We start from the raw sequence: 17,620 nt of genomic DNA, 5'->3' as shown, positions 1-17,620 counted from the left end.
CAACGTCGTATAGTTCCAATCGATTCCAATGACAAATTAAAATTACTTTACATTTAAAGCAGTATATTACAAGTGCATTTTAACCCAATGCATAAACAGTATCTCATTCAATAAGAAACACGATGGCCCTGGGTTCGAGCGCGTCTACACTGCTGAAAAGTTGGAGAGTAGAATAAAACATCCAAGCAATGTTTTCAGATGTCTACTACTTCAAGATGATGTCATTCATGATGAAAATGAGATGGAGTATAGTACTACAAATATCACTGAACTAATATCAAGGATATTTATAAAATCCTTTATTTTGTCACTGCCCTCACTAAACAGGAATTTATTATATGGATATTTGAAATGAATTAACATTTATAGAAAAATTATCAAATTTCAAAATTACCCCATTCGAATTATTCTACTCTCATTATTTTGCATTATACACCTTGCTACCTAAAAAGAGAAAGATATTGAGTGTTTTTAAAGAAAAATCAGTATGTAGAAAAACACAAAAGATTATTAAACGTACAATTATATTTTGTTTGTGTATTTCAAGTGATTGATTTTGCACTGGATAGAATGTCTACAAAATAAAAGTAAACGCAAAAAAAAGAAAGATGGTGATTAAAACATGTAACATTTTGGAAAAAAGAAATGTTCAGATACATATATTCTATTTTGTTTTTAATATTCAAAAGATACTATGCAACAATGTATATGAATAAATAACACGAATTCCTTTTAACTTTATCATCTTCTGTTGTATCCACTATCAACATTATTTTTAAGTGAAGTGAATGAATCACATTAAACAACAACATGAAGATCAAATAGAATATATTCTTCATAATTCTAATTGGTTACTTATTAATTACTTGTTTATGCTAATTAATGTCTCCTTCATAAACTTAATGATAATAATAAATATACTATTTATGATAACCTAATGAGTAGAAAAATTGTTTTCCTGACGTTTCGGAACTGAATGTAAGTCACTTCTTCATGATGATAATAGTTTTCCATGAAAAAAATAAAGTATGTTGTCTACTCTTAGTTATGTGATATATTGTTAGAATATTAAAGCTTTTTCAATGCATGTAATTAGGATAATTGCTTTTCTTAAAATATTTTTAAGTGATTCTTGAGGTGTTTTTTTATGAGTAAGGTTTGAATGGTTGATATATTAAATGAAATCTCTATAATTAACGGGGCCAACTTGAGTTGAATTAATATTTCCATGTTATTGAACTTTATCGTTTACAGTAACCTTTGAAGGATATTTGTCATTCACCAACGGATTGATGTTAGCAAGCTGGTTGCAACTTCTGTTGCTAGTAAGTATCGAACCGAGCTAGTTTCTAGGCTAGCTACCATTCCACTGAAAAGTATAGATGAGCATTGGTTGCAATTGCATGACGCCATGAAGATGGCGGGTACAGTCAGTTGTGGGTTCGCGAAACGTCCCGCTTATAAGCACTGGGTTTCTTCTGGTTCCTTACAACTCATTGAAGCCCGTCGGTCTACTCCGGGTGACCATGAGTTTGACCATAAACGAAGGATGTTATGTAAGGAAATTGGGCAAAGCTTGCGTAAGGACCGAGAAGCCTGGTGGTCGAAGCGTGCTAATGAGCTGGAAGCAGCAGCTGCATCTGGTAACTACCGGAAGCCCTTCCAGCTCATCCGAGCCACTGGTAGCAAGAAGTCTGGTGTGAGTGAAACAACCTGCGAGGATGATGGGATGCCAATCACTAACATCCATCGACGTCTTGGACGATGGGCAGAATTTTTCGAAGGGCAGTTCAACTGGCCTGCTGCTCCGGCAACATCGATCAGAATGTCCTGCACTCCATGGCCGGTGACGACTGATCCACCAAATGAGGCGGAAGTCCGCAAGGAACTCCAACTCTTGAAGCGTTACAAATCACCTGGCCCAGATGACTTACCTCCGGCTCTTTTTAAAGATGGTGGTGACTTTCTGACTAAGGAATCGACGACGTTGTTTACAAAGGTTTGGGAACTAAAGAGTGTACCAAAGTCATGGAATGAGTGGATAGTTGTCCTTATCTTTAAAAAGGGTTCACGTCGTTCCTGTAACAACTATCGGGGGATAAGTCTACTTCCGATTGCGTCCTAGCTATTGGCTCTCGTCATACTTCGTAGGTTGTTCAAAACCCGAGAAAGATTGACTCGCGAGGAGCAGGCTGGGTTTCGTTCTGGTCGAGGATGTATTGATCATATCTTCACCCTCCGCCAAATGTTAGAGCACCGCCATACTTATCAAAGGCCAACAATCGTAGTGTTTCTTGACATCAGGGCTGCCTTCGATTCGTTGGACAGAACTGTTCTCTGGGATTGTCTATTGAAGAAGGGTGTGCCTGAGAAGTTTATTAACATCCTGAAAGCCCTATACACAAACACCTCAGGCAGAGTGAGGGCATACAACCACCTTACTCCATTGTTTCATTCAAACAGTGGGGTTAAGCAGGGTTGCCCAATCTCACCATTCCTCTTCAACTTTGCCATCCATGACATTCTGGAAACAGCGCTGATGAATGTAAGTAATGGTGGTGTAGATCTGTTGCCTGGAGAAAGACTTCTCGACCTTGAGTATGCGGACGATATTGTCTTACTGTGCGATAATGCCCAAAGCATGCAATCCGCACTTAATCAGTTGGCAATCGGTGTCCGTAGGTATGGTATGTGCTTTGCACCTTCGAAGTGCAAAGTATTTCTACAGGACTGGCAGGATTCCAATCCTGTACTCACCCTGGATGGTGGGCAGATAGACGTAGTCGAGAAGTTCGTGTATCTGGGTAGCTGCATAAGTGCTGGTGGGGGTGTGAGTGATGAGATCAATGCACGAATAGTGAAAGCCAGAGCGGCTTATGCCAATCTGGGCCACCTTTGGCGCCTTCGTGATGTCAGTCTGGCTGTAAAAGGTCGGATCTACAACGCGTCGGTGAGAGCAGTTTTGCTCTATGCTTGTGAAACCTGGCCTCTCCGAGTTGAGGACGTTAGACGACTCTCTGTGTTCGATCATCGTTGTCTCCGAAGGATTGCTGACATTCAGTGGCAACATCATGTCAGTAATGCAGAGGTTCGGCATCGTGTGTTCGGGCGCAGAGATGATAATCCGATTGGTGTCACCATCTTGAAACACCGACTTCGGTGGCTTGGACATGTTCTACGAATGTCGTCCCAGAGAATTCCACGTCGTGCATTATTTGCCGACTCTGGGACTGGTTGGAAGAAGCGGAGAGGTGGTCAGTGCATGACATGGTGTCGTGGTATGAAAGAAAGCTGCAAAGGACTGGCTTGTGTCGGTCCCTCACGACTCCCTGGTTGGGGTCTGAGAGATGGTGCTACACAGTGGCTAGAGACGTTATCAGATATGGCTCAGAATAGATGCCAATGGCGATCCTGCTGTAACCTTCATTTACTTTCTTCATAAAAAGTGGTCGTGTCTCCCTTAACTGAAAGATTTCTTCCGATTGTACCTTTCCGTTCCCTCATTACTACCACACTACCTTACACTAATCTCTTCGTTATTGTTCTCTTTTTTTTACGCTCCCTACCTTTTTTTCTTTTCTCTTCGAATTCTCATTGTTTTGTGTGGCGCATATATATTGGCGCTCTCTTTTACCAATATTTATGTGTTCAAATAAATAAATAAAATAAATATTTCATTAAGATCAAAAGTAATGATCAGTAAGATATGTTTAACTTAAATTGTACAACTACCAAGTTAGATTTGTAATCTTAAATACGATGTTTTATTAAAAATACTTGCTTCCTACTTCATTTACGTCAAAGATAATAATATCTAACTGATATTCTATGCAATAGAATTTACCATAATATTTAAAGCAATAGTAAGCAACCTGCTATTATTTCAACTACCTACTTAAAATATTGAAGATAATTTATCAGATCATATTAATCATCAAGTCGTCAATGTAACTTCATAATGATCCATTCTTATAAAGTTTAAGTATTTGTTTAACTCATTTTGATGATCATTGGCAATACATATAGCTTCAAAATTGTCTATAGATTAATAAACCATATTCGTTGCTTACTTGATGTTCTTGAGGTGATTTAGATCCAATAAGATAAGATTCATTTCCATCAACAACATAACCTTTAGATAGAACACCTAGTAGAAAAAGTAGAAAGTGAAAATTGTGACCATAATCAACTATGTCTTAGTAACTTTGGCAAAGTAAAAAAAATTACGGAAGATATGTATTCAATTAAATGAAAGTTATGGAAATTATAGATTTTGGAGTTTTAATTTTTTGTTAGAATGAGTCAAATTCGTTTGTATTTAGTCATTATGTGTTTATTTTTGAAACATGTATGATATAACGGGAAGAAAAGTCAAAATTCACTTGGTTTACTCATTATGAGTTTACTTCCGTTTTGATTCAATGTCATGATTACTCAATGTAGTATTTGTTTTCTTTTCTCGTATGATATTTTATTCTATATAATATACGATATTCTTGTATCCCATTGACATGAGCTATGCTCAGTATGTGATTTGTTATAACTCTGAGTAGTTTACATGTATGTGATTTCATCCTAATTATTAATCAAAATGGGTGTACAATCAATATATAAATGAGTATATTTTCGACTAGGGTCGTCGTCGTGTTTTGGGGGTTAATAAATCATTACTTATACCAGTGTTTATGTTCTTGCTTTCGCGTAGTGGAAATTGCAGAGGTCTCTCGTTCTGAGTATAAATGATAAGCGTTTCCGACATAACAATCAGCGACGACCATATACAACAAGTAGCATTCAACTGACATGTTATATAATTGGGCGGCCTGCTTGAGCATCTGGGCTAACTGTTCCTGTCATCTAAATATTTCAACAAGTTATCTATTTTTGTTTGTCTTAATATATCATTATGTATATTAATCGCATAACCCATCCTAGTGCATTTCTGAAAAGTTTACAACCTTTCGTTTTCAAAGTTACAAAAAGCTCAATAAGAGATAATGTGGTCGCTGGCAATATGCAGAGAAAAGAATATACATTATTCAGATGTTTATTCACTGGACTGCTAACATCTAACTGGCTATCACTCAATATTTATCGTCAGGATCGACCAAGAAGAAAGAAACGGAAACTTGTTGAAATACTTTGTGCTGAGAATTCTATATTGTGCCGAAAATATAATATTGAATAAAGCTTATAATAATAATAATGATAATAATAATAATAATAATAATAATATAACAATTTACAAACGACTAAATGATCGAATATACTGCTTAAAAGAACCAATTTGCAGAAAATAGTTTTAAGAAGCTTGACGTTCATTTTAGATACTTTAGTGGCTGACTTTAAAAAATTGTTTTAAATAAACAACTATGTGCAAAGAATGTCTTTGTTATTTCGAACAAAATATGAATAATACATCTTTGTAACAAGTTGTAAACTACAAATAGTGTTGATGAATTAAACTCAATGAATACTTTTAATAAAAACTGAGTTAAATAGGAAATGAAAACGATATGGTGGCAAAAATTTTCTTATTTCGTTGGTCTCATTTAAACTGAATAGTCATATTCGTAGTCAATTTGTTTCATAAATGTTGTGTCTATAGTAAAATAGAATAGTGTTAAACAGTTATGAGAAAAATTCAAGTGGTCTTATATCACAAATCAAATACTAAAAGGAAGTTACGCAATGATTCGACGGCTAATAAATAATGTTAATATAAAAATAACTATTCATTTGATACATATTAAGGACAGAATAACTAAATGAAATAATGACTATTTAATAATTATGTAAAATAATTGGAAAGAAGTAGAAAAAAAGATAGATTATGAAAGATAGAAAGGTTAAAACGACAGTAGAACGAGGGATCAGGTATTCTGTATATGCACACGAAGGTTATGGTTGAATGTGTAGTTAACTAGAGCCCCTGTTGTACATACTTTTTAAATTTGTAGTAATTTCGAATCGATGGATGGCCTTTACTGACATGATGGGTTTTTCTTGTTTTTGAAAACGCTGAGCTGTTTAAATTACTCACACATTAGTTTTTAAATAATCATAGAAAGATTTTAGACAGTACTGAGTCTTGATACAAACGAATTTGAATGGCATATTATCCAACTTTAGCTTGCTGTTTTATTTTCCAGAAATCGTAATTATAATTGAAATACAGCGTTGGTGAAACTTTTAGAAAAACAGTAACTATCTATTAAATAATAAGTTTCATCAATTAACTCATCAGGCTCAATGATCTAAAATGAAACTCATTTTTTTTAGTTGCACGAAAACAGTTCTCTTTTGAAGTATAGTTAATGAAATGCTATAGTATTTATGAACTACAAAACTTTTATTGGGACTGAAATTTACACATAAGCACACGGAATTAAAGCCTAAATCAATTATTGCATTACTATAGATAATTGGATATCATACTTCTAATTGAGAACTTATTTTGGGCGTTCTTTTTTCATTTGAAAGACGCAAATGTATTAAAAACAAAGGATGGTATAAACGTCTATTACAAGAGAAACTGATTCATATTTTGATCTATTCAATTTATTTGAAAGCAGTTCAGTTTTCACAAGAATAATTCGAATAATAAAACCTTGAGGTCATTTATCTATTGGGAAATCAATTGATTTATGTTTTCTTCAAAATTTAGGCATGAATGGAATGGATCTTCAATGGTTTAGTGGACCATACAAAGATTGTAAAAACATTGGGAAAATTCAAGCAAAGCAGAAAAAAACATAATGCGTTTTTCTAATCCATTTAGCATGCATCGCAACTATGTTAACAGACGCAACTACTTAGGAAGTGAAAAAAATTCTGAATTGTAATTTATTTAATTCATTCTAACAGAAGTTAATAGTCAAGAGTAGTAGTTTATATAGTAGGGATTCTGTGCTCCCAATAGTTAGTTTTTATTCTATTTACTAGGTATTGAAATTGTATGTGAACTAACAACACAGGTCTATCTAAAATTTATTTGAAATATTCTGATACGTTTGTGTTGTTATCACGAAGATTGAGAAGATAATAATTGATATGATCCTAGTGTACTTGAAATGAATTTAAACAAAAATTTACGTGCATCAACATATAGTAAAAGCTTTTAACAAGTAAAATATTAACTAAACTCGATCGTATATAAATGTATGTAGCGAGTTGATTAGAACAAAGGAAATACGTGTCGGCATTCCATATTTGTGTGATTGCTTTGATTTCGTTGAATAGCATTCTTTGGAATATTAACAACTGTCGTTCCCTGGATAGAGAGCTTAATTAATTGGTTAGAGTTTATAAGAAAACGTCTGTTTCGATATTATGAAATAGAAATGATATGGACTGAACATCAAAAGCAAACATGGAACGGCTGATCTAACTCAAATTGTATTCAAGGAGCAAATGTTTGTAGACTGGTTTCTTCTTCATTGGCCCACAGTTAACCAAAATATATTACTAGTAATCCACTAAACAGTGTGGGCTTTTGCAGTGTACTGATGAGACCACAAATCAAGATATCTGTTAACACGAATGTACCTCGATTACCATCACTAAAGACTATAAAATTGTGTTTTCAACGAATAAGTAGCTCAAAATTCCAAGGTCATCCTTAGTATCTTACAGGTAAGAAGTGTATTATAGTTTTACCTAACCAGAACCTAAGCTTCGATTCTACATTGGTTGATTTTACGAGGACTGAGATCATGGTAATTTTTTATTTTTTATTTATTTGAATGTGCATGAAAAGGTTTCTGACGAAATTATGATAAGATTGTTGTACATATTAGACTTACCGTGACTATGAGTGTGAACACGGAAGGCAAATGGATGTAATGTAGCATTGCCTGTGTATGAACATGCTACATCCAGACGAGCTGAAAAACAAAAACTAACTTATTTGAATGTGTAAATCATAAATTAACAATTTTTAACAGAAAATGAAGTTTAAGGGGACATCATTTAAAAGTAATGATATTCACTTTTCGCTCCCACAAAGTTGCATAATTAAAATCTGTAACTCAGTATTTCAGTCTTCATATTTTTTGCAAAGTAAATCAGAGTCTTGTGTTAAAGATGAAAATGAGTAGTGCTAGGGAATACTAAATTAAGGTGAAACAGCTATTCAATGAACTGAGGTTTCAAATGATTACAAATATTTTCAAATGTGAATAAATAGTTTCACAGAAAACATTAAATATTAAAATTACATTTGATATTTAAGTTATTTTAATGTTTTATTAGACAATCTGATTTGGAATATAAAAGTTTAGTTGCTCTACAATATAAAAGAAAATCTTCATTATGGAATAATAATCATATGCTTTTTGGATATAGTTGAGATGGAAATGAGTGGTTTGTGGAATAATCTGTGAGTTCAAAGATTTGCTGGGAAGTTTTTAATTAGACGGTCATAAAGTCAAAACTAAGGAATCTTTAGTCATTAATGAAAAATCAGTTTGTGCACTTACCACTCATATATGACGTACCCAAAGAAGTATTATTTTCGGAACAATCTAGAGCAATTCAAGAATTGTTCAACACAAGAAAACTACTACTAGTGAATTCTACGCATTCAGTGGTAATATCTAGATTGAAGTACAAATTGTTTATATAAGCCATATTTTTCTGTATCTACGAATATATTTACTTCTGTGGAGAAAGTTACATAAGGAGATATTTAAAGAATTTACTTTTCTGTGTTATTAAAAACTTTCTTAGAGTGACTAATCAAAGACGTAGTTAAGACTGTCAACTGTTTTATACAGCTCATTTATTTTATATGAACCATGTTGTCAACAATAATTGGTCGTTTTTAATAATCTACCACATAAAGAGAAATTTACCAACAGTAGGCAGGATCTGAATCATTTAAAAGGCAGGAATTATTGTAATACAAATTAAAAACTCTAAGCTTTGAATAAAAAAATGTATCTGTAGCCTCTGTTTCTACTTGGTATGACCTATAAACCCAATAGTATTTTCTATTATAAAATGGCCTAATATGGTTTATGTATGTAATCCCGTTGTCCCTACACAATCCAAATTCATTTGATTCGACTAATTATTTTATTTAAGTAAGTAGTTAATTAAATTTGACTCCTATATTTATTGTCTCTTTAAAGCATTGCGTAACCCTTTATCGAATATTCTATTTGACTGTTATTCATTCTCTCACCCTACATTATATGTATTTATTTCCATTATTAATCTGACAACTTTATTTGTCCTCAAAGTTGATTCAAGTCATTTCATTACTTACCACTAATCCTAAATGTATAAAAGCAGTTATAAAAAACTTATTCGGTAGCACTTATAATTATTAATCTGAAGGTATAATTCTCCAACGCTAAGGACAAAATGGGTTTTTGGCTTTGGCCTCAAATAAAGCCGAAATAATTATTCAGCTTATGTTAGTTTGGTGGTAAAAATTACTGTCAGCTTGTACAAAATAAGATATAAGTATCTATCTTGGGTTAGATTTTATGCCTTAAAATTTCAATAGCAAAGTTTAGTAAAGTTTAGTAATGACGATATAAATGATAATCAACACTTTCGATACTCATACATAATTTACTTAGTGTGATACTTACCTATTTGACTGGGTCCAATATCTTCACCGCTAACCAATATGTATATTCCAGCCAATTTACCAGTTCTAAAATTATTCATCAGGAAAAATACCAGTAAAATAACATACCTACTATGAAATAGTAAGTACAAAAATTCCATGACCAACTAACATTCTTGTAGAATATATATTGACAGTGTTTGTTATTATTTTCGTTGTCACTTTTATGTCAGTTAAACTTATAATGCGCAAAATCTCCTCTGAAGTTGTAACAGTCATTTTATCCGATGTATGACATGAGTCATAACTCATATCCTTAATGGGTCAATATGATAATTGGTTGTAGTGTATTCAGTAAAGACTGTGGATCTAGACAGTTTGTGAATGCTTTTCACAAATAAATTTTATAACTCCACACTTTTTATGAATCGTCTAGCTATTTCTCTAACTAATTCACCATATTATTATTAACTGGACTGATAATGAATTATAGTTAGGTCAAAACAAAGTGTGACCAGTTCCCATAGTTCATAAATTACTCAGAAAAATCTTTTGTGTTATTACAGACATATCCATTGAGGTTTCAAATAATGATTAAAACTTCGATACAAATCATAATCTACAGACTGTTATATTTTATTTACACATTTTAAAGTATCATCATAAATTATCAGTAAAGTAAGGATATGTAAATCACAATGCAAAGTATTAAGTATTGTGTCAGACTCTCCATTACAAAACCTACTCTAAGAACCGTCAATGTTAGTTTGTACAACAAGACTAGTAAATGTTTTACATATTTAATCCATTGTATCCATTGCGACAGAAATGTACAAATTGGCCTAAATAAATACTAAAGTATTGTTATTTAGTGTTGTATTGAAGATACAACAAACAATATAAAATGAATCCAAATTTCACCCCATCGCACAAGCTATTGGCTATCAGGACTCAGTAGCTGAGTGGATAATGCAATAGCGTTTGAAGCCAACGGTACTGGGCATCACCTTCGGGATGTAGATATTTTCAGCTGATGAGTCCCGAATAGGACTAAACGCGCGTTCTGGATTCTACTGCTAGCCACCATCCATCTTTGCTTATTCAAAAATAGTTGTGTAGAAAAATTGTACCTTTGTAACTGAACTAAAACTGCTGAGTACCAGGAAAATCACTGTTTGAAGAGCGAAATACCATCATAAAAGTCAAACAAAACTAAGTAGTCTAATTTGGTGTAATGCCTATTCCCGGTCAATAAGATTTAAGAACAATATATAAGTGAAGTTGATTCAGCAAAAATATCTTCAATAACCTAACTAAAGAGTATCTACTTCTGTGGCAATTACTTACAAAAATCATTATTAGGAAAGAATACACACTTGTAATTCTTATCTCTTATCTTGTTATGTATGGTAATTTGATTCTACTTTGTCGCATAAGTCTGAGTTCTAGAGTAATAAGTTAAGTTATCACGGGGGATTTCGGTCAAGCATAAATTTAAGAATACTGAATTACTTGAAATAAATGTCATATTAAATGTCAGTCTAAATGAATCTGACGAACATTTTATCTAGTGTATAGTCGGGAAGAAACATAAAATTTTTAGAGAATATATTATCTATTAACACTTGCGCCACTGTACATGAGCTTTGCTGACGAAGAAAAGATTGTGTAGAATTGTCAAACGAAGAATAACTTTCTTCCTTTAAAGTCATAATAAACTAAACTTTAAAGGTAACTATGTAAACTTGCATCCTGTTTTTGACAACATGAAACCCTATTCAATATCAAGTTTTGATCTATTTTCCATTTTAATGTTTCAAGGCATCAGATGGTTAGCGTACTGTGTGAAATACTTAACTCATAGATATAAATAATGGTTTAGTTTGCTTTATTGGCCTCACCATTAACTTTGATGGGGCAATATTACTATTAATTATTTCTCACTGGATCATTCGGCGTTTTAATTGATACAGCAATTAAAATTGCCAAGAGATTTATTCACACTGGAGAATTAACAGAATCCTATATAAAGTAGATTAAAGCGCACCGAAAATCTATCAAATAGTAGTAATTGTTGTAATCAATAAAAAATTTATTTTGTCCCTAAAATAACATTGGAAAAATTAATTGTTACATGACATTTTGAAACAAAATTTAAAAACATTTAGTGGATATAGGTAGATGTCATCAGAAAATTTTCGATTATTGACGACTAAAGAAGAATACACAGAGCACTTTCTGTACTTTTAGAGCTTACTACCATTTATTTCGATAGAGTAATCAGTTAGTATCAAATGTTGCGATCAACGTGGGAAGTAAAAAACCATGTTCATCGATAGCAAAACACATAATTGAAACGAGGCACAGAATTGACATCAATCCAGCATTTAAAACGTTGTATAGAAATTGTCAAGGATGAATTCCCAGGTTTATGAAAGCCTTGGGTATTCGTAAATTTGAAGCTCCCTTATGCGTACAATAACAATTTATCATAACCTTGAACTTACTCTGATAATCCCTAAGTCATTTTATGGCCTAGGATAATGCGATAATTTCTGATTCTTTTTATTCTATGTTAATTTTCTCTCCCCTTTATTAATTTATTAACTTGAAATTTCATTTAATTGACCTTCATTAATCTCCAGATAAAATGCCCTAACAAGTATATGTGTGACCAGATTGTTCGAAATATATAGCGTAATTACATTACACTTTTCAGATCAACTCCGTCTTCTCATTGCTCTATCGAAATTTATAAAAGGGATTAATAGCCTTAAACTACCATATATGCTTCACAGACTTTTTCAAGTGTTCATTAATTCTTATAAAGCTGAGAAATTCATTTGTATAAACGAATTTAGACCGCGTTTATCAGTAATATTTTGACTTCTGATAGTGGATAACTGACCTAATTAATAGGGACACAGTATACATTGATCCAAACTTTAATATAATAGACAAAAGCGAAGATTGTTTAGTGATCTATATTTCTTGTCCTTTATTCATCACATGTTATCGTATTGGTCATACTCTCTAAGTTGAATACTTTTCACATAAGCCTCAATCCCTATTGGATATTCTGTTAAATGACCCGTGGTTTTGCCCTCTGGAATTCTTTCATATGGTATCTGAACGTCAATCCTTTAAGCAATTAATTGTTCAGCGACGACAGACTTATGAAGATTTATTAAATTGATTCTCGCTCCATAATGTATTAAAACGTATTCGAAGGACACTCAGGTGCTATTAGCTGCGTTTTGTGTGTATACTGATATTGTACTCCTGAGTTATATCTATTTGTAATAAAACTTAATCATAAATTAGCATTCAAATTTATATAAATGATTCGTTAAAAATGTATGTACAATTATTAACATACGGCGTAGACTGGGTAGTGAGTTCTAATCCACTTGTATCTTTCTCTTCTAAATTCATAGCATCTTTGTAATGAACTTGTAGTACAAAATATTTATATGGCGTTTCATAACCAACTTTAAACGACACATCTAGGCAAGATGAAACAAACAAATAAATGATAACGTTTACTATTGGCGGGGATTCAAATAAATAACACTGAAATATTTATTTATTCCTAAAGAAATAATCTGGAAACTGATTACTTGATTTTAGATTTTTCAAGTGTATATGGTATTATGTAATTCGAGTGAATTTAATGGATTATTATTATACTGTTTACTTGATATTTAAGTAGGACTGTGATATGAAATTTTGAATCATTTTTACTTATCTTCCAGACAGTATTGGTTGCTTAACTGTAAATCTTGTCTTTGTTAGATTTTGATGCTTTTACGTGTCCTGAACGTTTCATTGAAGTATACCCTATAATTAAAGTAAATAGCATCAAGACTGGCCAAAAACCAGTTTTCGTAACTGAAGTCATAACATCATTTGAGAGTCATGAAACTCTCTTCGTTTGATTTTACTTCAAGTAGATTACAACATATTGTTATAACGCTCGCTTTTTCCGTCTTGACGTGTGGGACGTTAATTTGCCTTAGACGAGTATTTGCACTAGATACTCTCCCAGTGCCTATTCTACAGAACATTAACACAAAAATACGTGATTAGTCTGACTAGAACGTAGGTATATTTCCACACCAAAAGCCGACAACAATTCAATAATAACAATGGTTAGCGAATATATATAACTCCTCTAGTGCCTGTATGACTAGGCAAACAACCAATCATTACCATTCTTGCCCACAGATCACATAATTAATTTATAGAATTGATCTACAGAATCATCAATATTGGAAGTGATAAATTATTCAACAATGATAATATAGACTTTATATATCGTTGGAAATATAAATTATCGAGTTTATATTTAGAGGTTTAACGGTATTCTATTTATTACTAGAAATTTGAAGGCCGCTAGAGGGTTTCAAACCAGCTTTGCAGCTGATTGCATTTCTTAATAATATCACCATTATAAACAAATTAGTGTTACCGGTAAACTTCGATATATAATTGTTACTATGGCTTCATTTCTACTTTTTATGCGTTTATACAAACAGACGTTTTCAAAAACAAAGATTCTTACATCTTTTGTAAACATATACACGGTGAATATTTTAAACATTCATTGTCAAATATCTAACTTGAGCAATGATGTTAAAACCACTGGTGAATTGTGCAAAATAAAGTCTTTCATATAAAGTTTTATACTCCAATCACTTGTGCAAATTATGTGATTGGTGGAGAAGGCTCTTAGCTCAGGTAGATGATTTTGGTGGAGTTTTGTTCTCTGAGCTCGATAGATAAACTTCTATCTAGGTAGAACTGAAGTGTTCGAATCAAGATCGATGTCTACAGGACAATCTGTGCGCCATATGTGGAGAAATTTGGACACTTCAGTTTAACCTGAAGTTTGTGCTGATGGTGTCGTTCAGAATAACGATGAAAGCTCCACGACTAAACCATCCAGCTCAGAGAACAAAACTCCACCAAATAATGTGATTAAATACATCTAATAATTGAGATGTAATTTATTGAATTACAATAGTTTGTTCATATTTTTAAAAACAGTAAATTTTTAGTAGCTATTCTTCAGTTGAATTTTAAGTAAAATCTTCGTTAAAAATACACAAGAAAGCTAATCAAATATAACTTCGAAAACTTTAGTTTCCTGCAGTGAATCTTTATTTATTATTCGATCATTTGAGCAATCTACAGTTCCTTCTTACGACATAGAAAAAATTGGCTGCCACTAATACTAGTGAGATATCTGAATGTTTTATAGTGTAGAAATTCTTTTCAGCACTTCAATTTCTATATCTTATGGACTTAAGATATAACCATTCATAAAATATCCCAATGTATTTCATTATGTATTTTGAGCTTTGATTGATCAATATTGAAATATAAAGTTGGATTTATCAAAGTTCAATTTTAAACACAACGTAATAAAACATGTCAGTAAATGGCACTACAAAACTGCATGTTGATATGATGGTCAATTAATTTGATATGCACAACTATCCTTTGTTTCCCGAAAATTCGAAATTGCATAAAAATAGCAATAAGTCGCAAACTATGCAAAGTAGGCTAGATAATATAGGCTTAAATACTCATAATTATATTTGTGTTGGCCTGAGCTGTGAACACTGGTATTACCCTTGTGGCCATTTAATAACATATGATGACAGTATGATTGAAAGTAAGCTATAATAATGATAATGTAGTAAATGGATGAACTATTTATCTTTCTCCTAACTTTAAACATAATTTATTGTCATCTGTTTACTTTATTGCGGTTTATCTTTTCTCTTTGATTATTCTAGTTTCTAAGGTTTCACTATATTTTAGATTATCTTAATACATCAATGTTGAGCAACTAGAACGTATAAACTGTATAGTCAACTTTTATGCTGAACTGACTGTATTCTTATCTTGTTATACAACTTTACTTATCAATTTGACTGTGTAAGTTCGAATTTAACAGTTCAAAACTGTAAAAAAAGATTATTTTCGTCAGATTTGCATTTTGATTTTACAATTCGGACAAGTTTTTTTTCCAATATACAATTTTTCAACCATTTCAGCAGTTGAATGGTTCAGTAGTTTCCCTCTTGGTTATCATTGGCAAAAACGGATTAGAATATAAATGTCAATTAATAACATTACAATATATAGCGTGATTTGATCACAGAAATACAGATCCTTCTTTGACAAAATTAAATAGAAATTATTATACGTATGACTATGAGAAGGAATCGTATTCAAGAACATGTAAAGAGAAATATTGTTATCACGGATACAAACAATGGGACAGTTTTAAGAATCACTGATCAGAATAGTTACGTTTCCTCAGTTATACTGCAAATGGTTCTGACTATATGTTGAGTCGGCTTCCGGAGAACTTCAACGGAGCCTCCAGAGGCCCAAAAGGAGCCGGAGAGTCCTAGCCAATCAGAATATGATGGAACATTCTGGAATTCCAACGTGGCATGCTACTATTGGTCGGTAGCATAATATGTCGTTAACGGATTGGCTGAAATATGACGTTGATTTAACAGACGCCAACATCTATAAATACCCATGATTTTCTGTACAAAAATGAACCTTGAGATAAAGTGTTTTCTCTCATACTTGCGTCTGGTGTTCAAATCGCTGTGTAGTTCTAGTCTGCGGGTTACCAGAATAGCTTAGGAAAACGAATATAGCGTTCGATCGACAAGACTTATCACTATAGGTATTGTACAATTTGTAAATCCATAAATCATAGAAAGTGCAAGTTTTCTTAACGCTACTAATGTCATACACTATGAACTAACTGTAGTTAAATGTTTCGTGAATGAAATGCAACACCATGTCCATCGTTATTTGGTTATTGACTTTGTATTCCAAAAACAAGTAAGAGATCTCTAAAATACGTCTCACACTTTAAAAACAATGAAAATATATCGAACTGATATAAATATCTGAAATATATGTCTTACAATGTGAATCGTTTAATACAAATCTGAACAACATACCGTCAGGCATTTCAAAGGACGGAGCTCCCATAGCCCAAGAGTACAAAATAGACTCAGATGCATTACATACAGGTGTTTCGTCATCCGACATCTCACCACATTTCCTACAATAAGTTAAACATTTCTATGTCAAAACAAATTAAAGCTCTTAAGTAGGTAGTTAGCTTAAGTTTACTGATTTTTTAATTTATATTCTAGTGAAGATTTTATAAATAAAACTTCCGCTTTTTTATATACGGAATGTCGGTCGTTCACTATCTTAGAAACTGTGACTGGTAATATTCAATTAGGAGCAAGGACATGTCAGAAATGTCACAATTAGCAAGTTATTAATTGTATTACTAATAATAGATAGCCATTGTAAATTCCGAAATTAAGCATCACATAAATAAAAATTGGATCAAAATATGTGGCAAATGGTCACAGTAAGTATTTCAGTGTCCCCCATTCCTTATTTTTTTGACTATTTCGCGATTTTCCAATAAGTTTTGTGAACTTATGGTAGAAGAAGCAAGTGAGGGGACTAAATACATTTTTCTGTATAGTATGACAACTTTACAAGTAAATACACTATACTACAGTTTGCTATGTACGGATGTCACTCAAAGTATAGAATATGGATAAGCGATAAATATTCAGTAATTGGTCATGGGCGGCAGACTTAGTAGGCAGAGAGTGATGAAAAGCGTAGAGATACCTAATGAATGCCATATATCAACCACTAAAGCGAACTGACTAACGATTATGGAATAATCAAGCCCACTTGTACTTGAAATAGACGCAGATGGTTTTGTCCCAAGCGACGATAAAATCGCCGAGATCAAACTATCTAAGTGAGAGAAATCGAAGACACTTTTTGTTTTATTGTTAAAAAGCTGAGTACCTAATAACTGTTGTACACCCTGATTTATATCTTTCATAAAATATATTAACTCTCCTATTACCAATTCTACAACAATTTCTCAATGACTAGATATCTATAATTCATCCATGCCTTATGCGTAGAATGACGACTTCCCATATATAGCAAACTATTGTGCTG

The 17,620-nt window shown here is 32.5% G+C and overlaps 1 protein-coding gene across 1 annotated transcript in view; it reads right to left on the bottom strand.

The window, feature by feature from the left end:
• PGHM1 (putative peptidylglycine alpha-hydroxylating monooxygenase 1) overlaps positions 1 to 17,620 on the bottom strand; it is a 28,615-nt gene that overhangs the window by 2,920 nt on the left and 8,075 nt on the right. The window contains exons 4-10 of the mRNA XM_051215981.1: positions 16,579 to 16,682; positions 12,960 to 13,086; positions 9,603 to 9,667; positions 7,806 to 7,886; positions 4,071 to 4,147; positions 521 to 574; positions 395 to 444 (exon numbers count right to left, since the gene is read on the bottom strand). Of these exons, the coding sequence (XP_051066528.1) occupies positions 395 to 444; positions 521 to 574; positions 4,071 to 4,147; positions 7,806 to 7,886; positions 9,603 to 9,667; positions 12,960 to 13,086; positions 16,579 to 16,682 (558 nt within the window). The remainder of the gene's footprint in view (positions 1 to 394; positions 445 to 520; positions 575 to 4,070; positions 4,148 to 7,805; positions 7,887 to 9,602; positions 9,668 to 12,959; positions 13,087 to 16,578; positions 16,683 to 17,620) is intronic.

This window comes from Schistosoma haematobium, chromosome 4 (assembly GCF_000699445.3).
Source record: "Schistosoma haematobium chromosome 4, whole genome shotgun sequence".
Lineage (NCBI taxonomy): Eukaryota > Metazoa > Platyhelminthes > Trematoda > Strigeidida > Schistosomatidae > Schistosoma > Schistosoma haematobium.
Note: the sequence above shows the minus strand (reverse complement) of the source record. Positions and strands in the feature narration are given on the sequence as shown.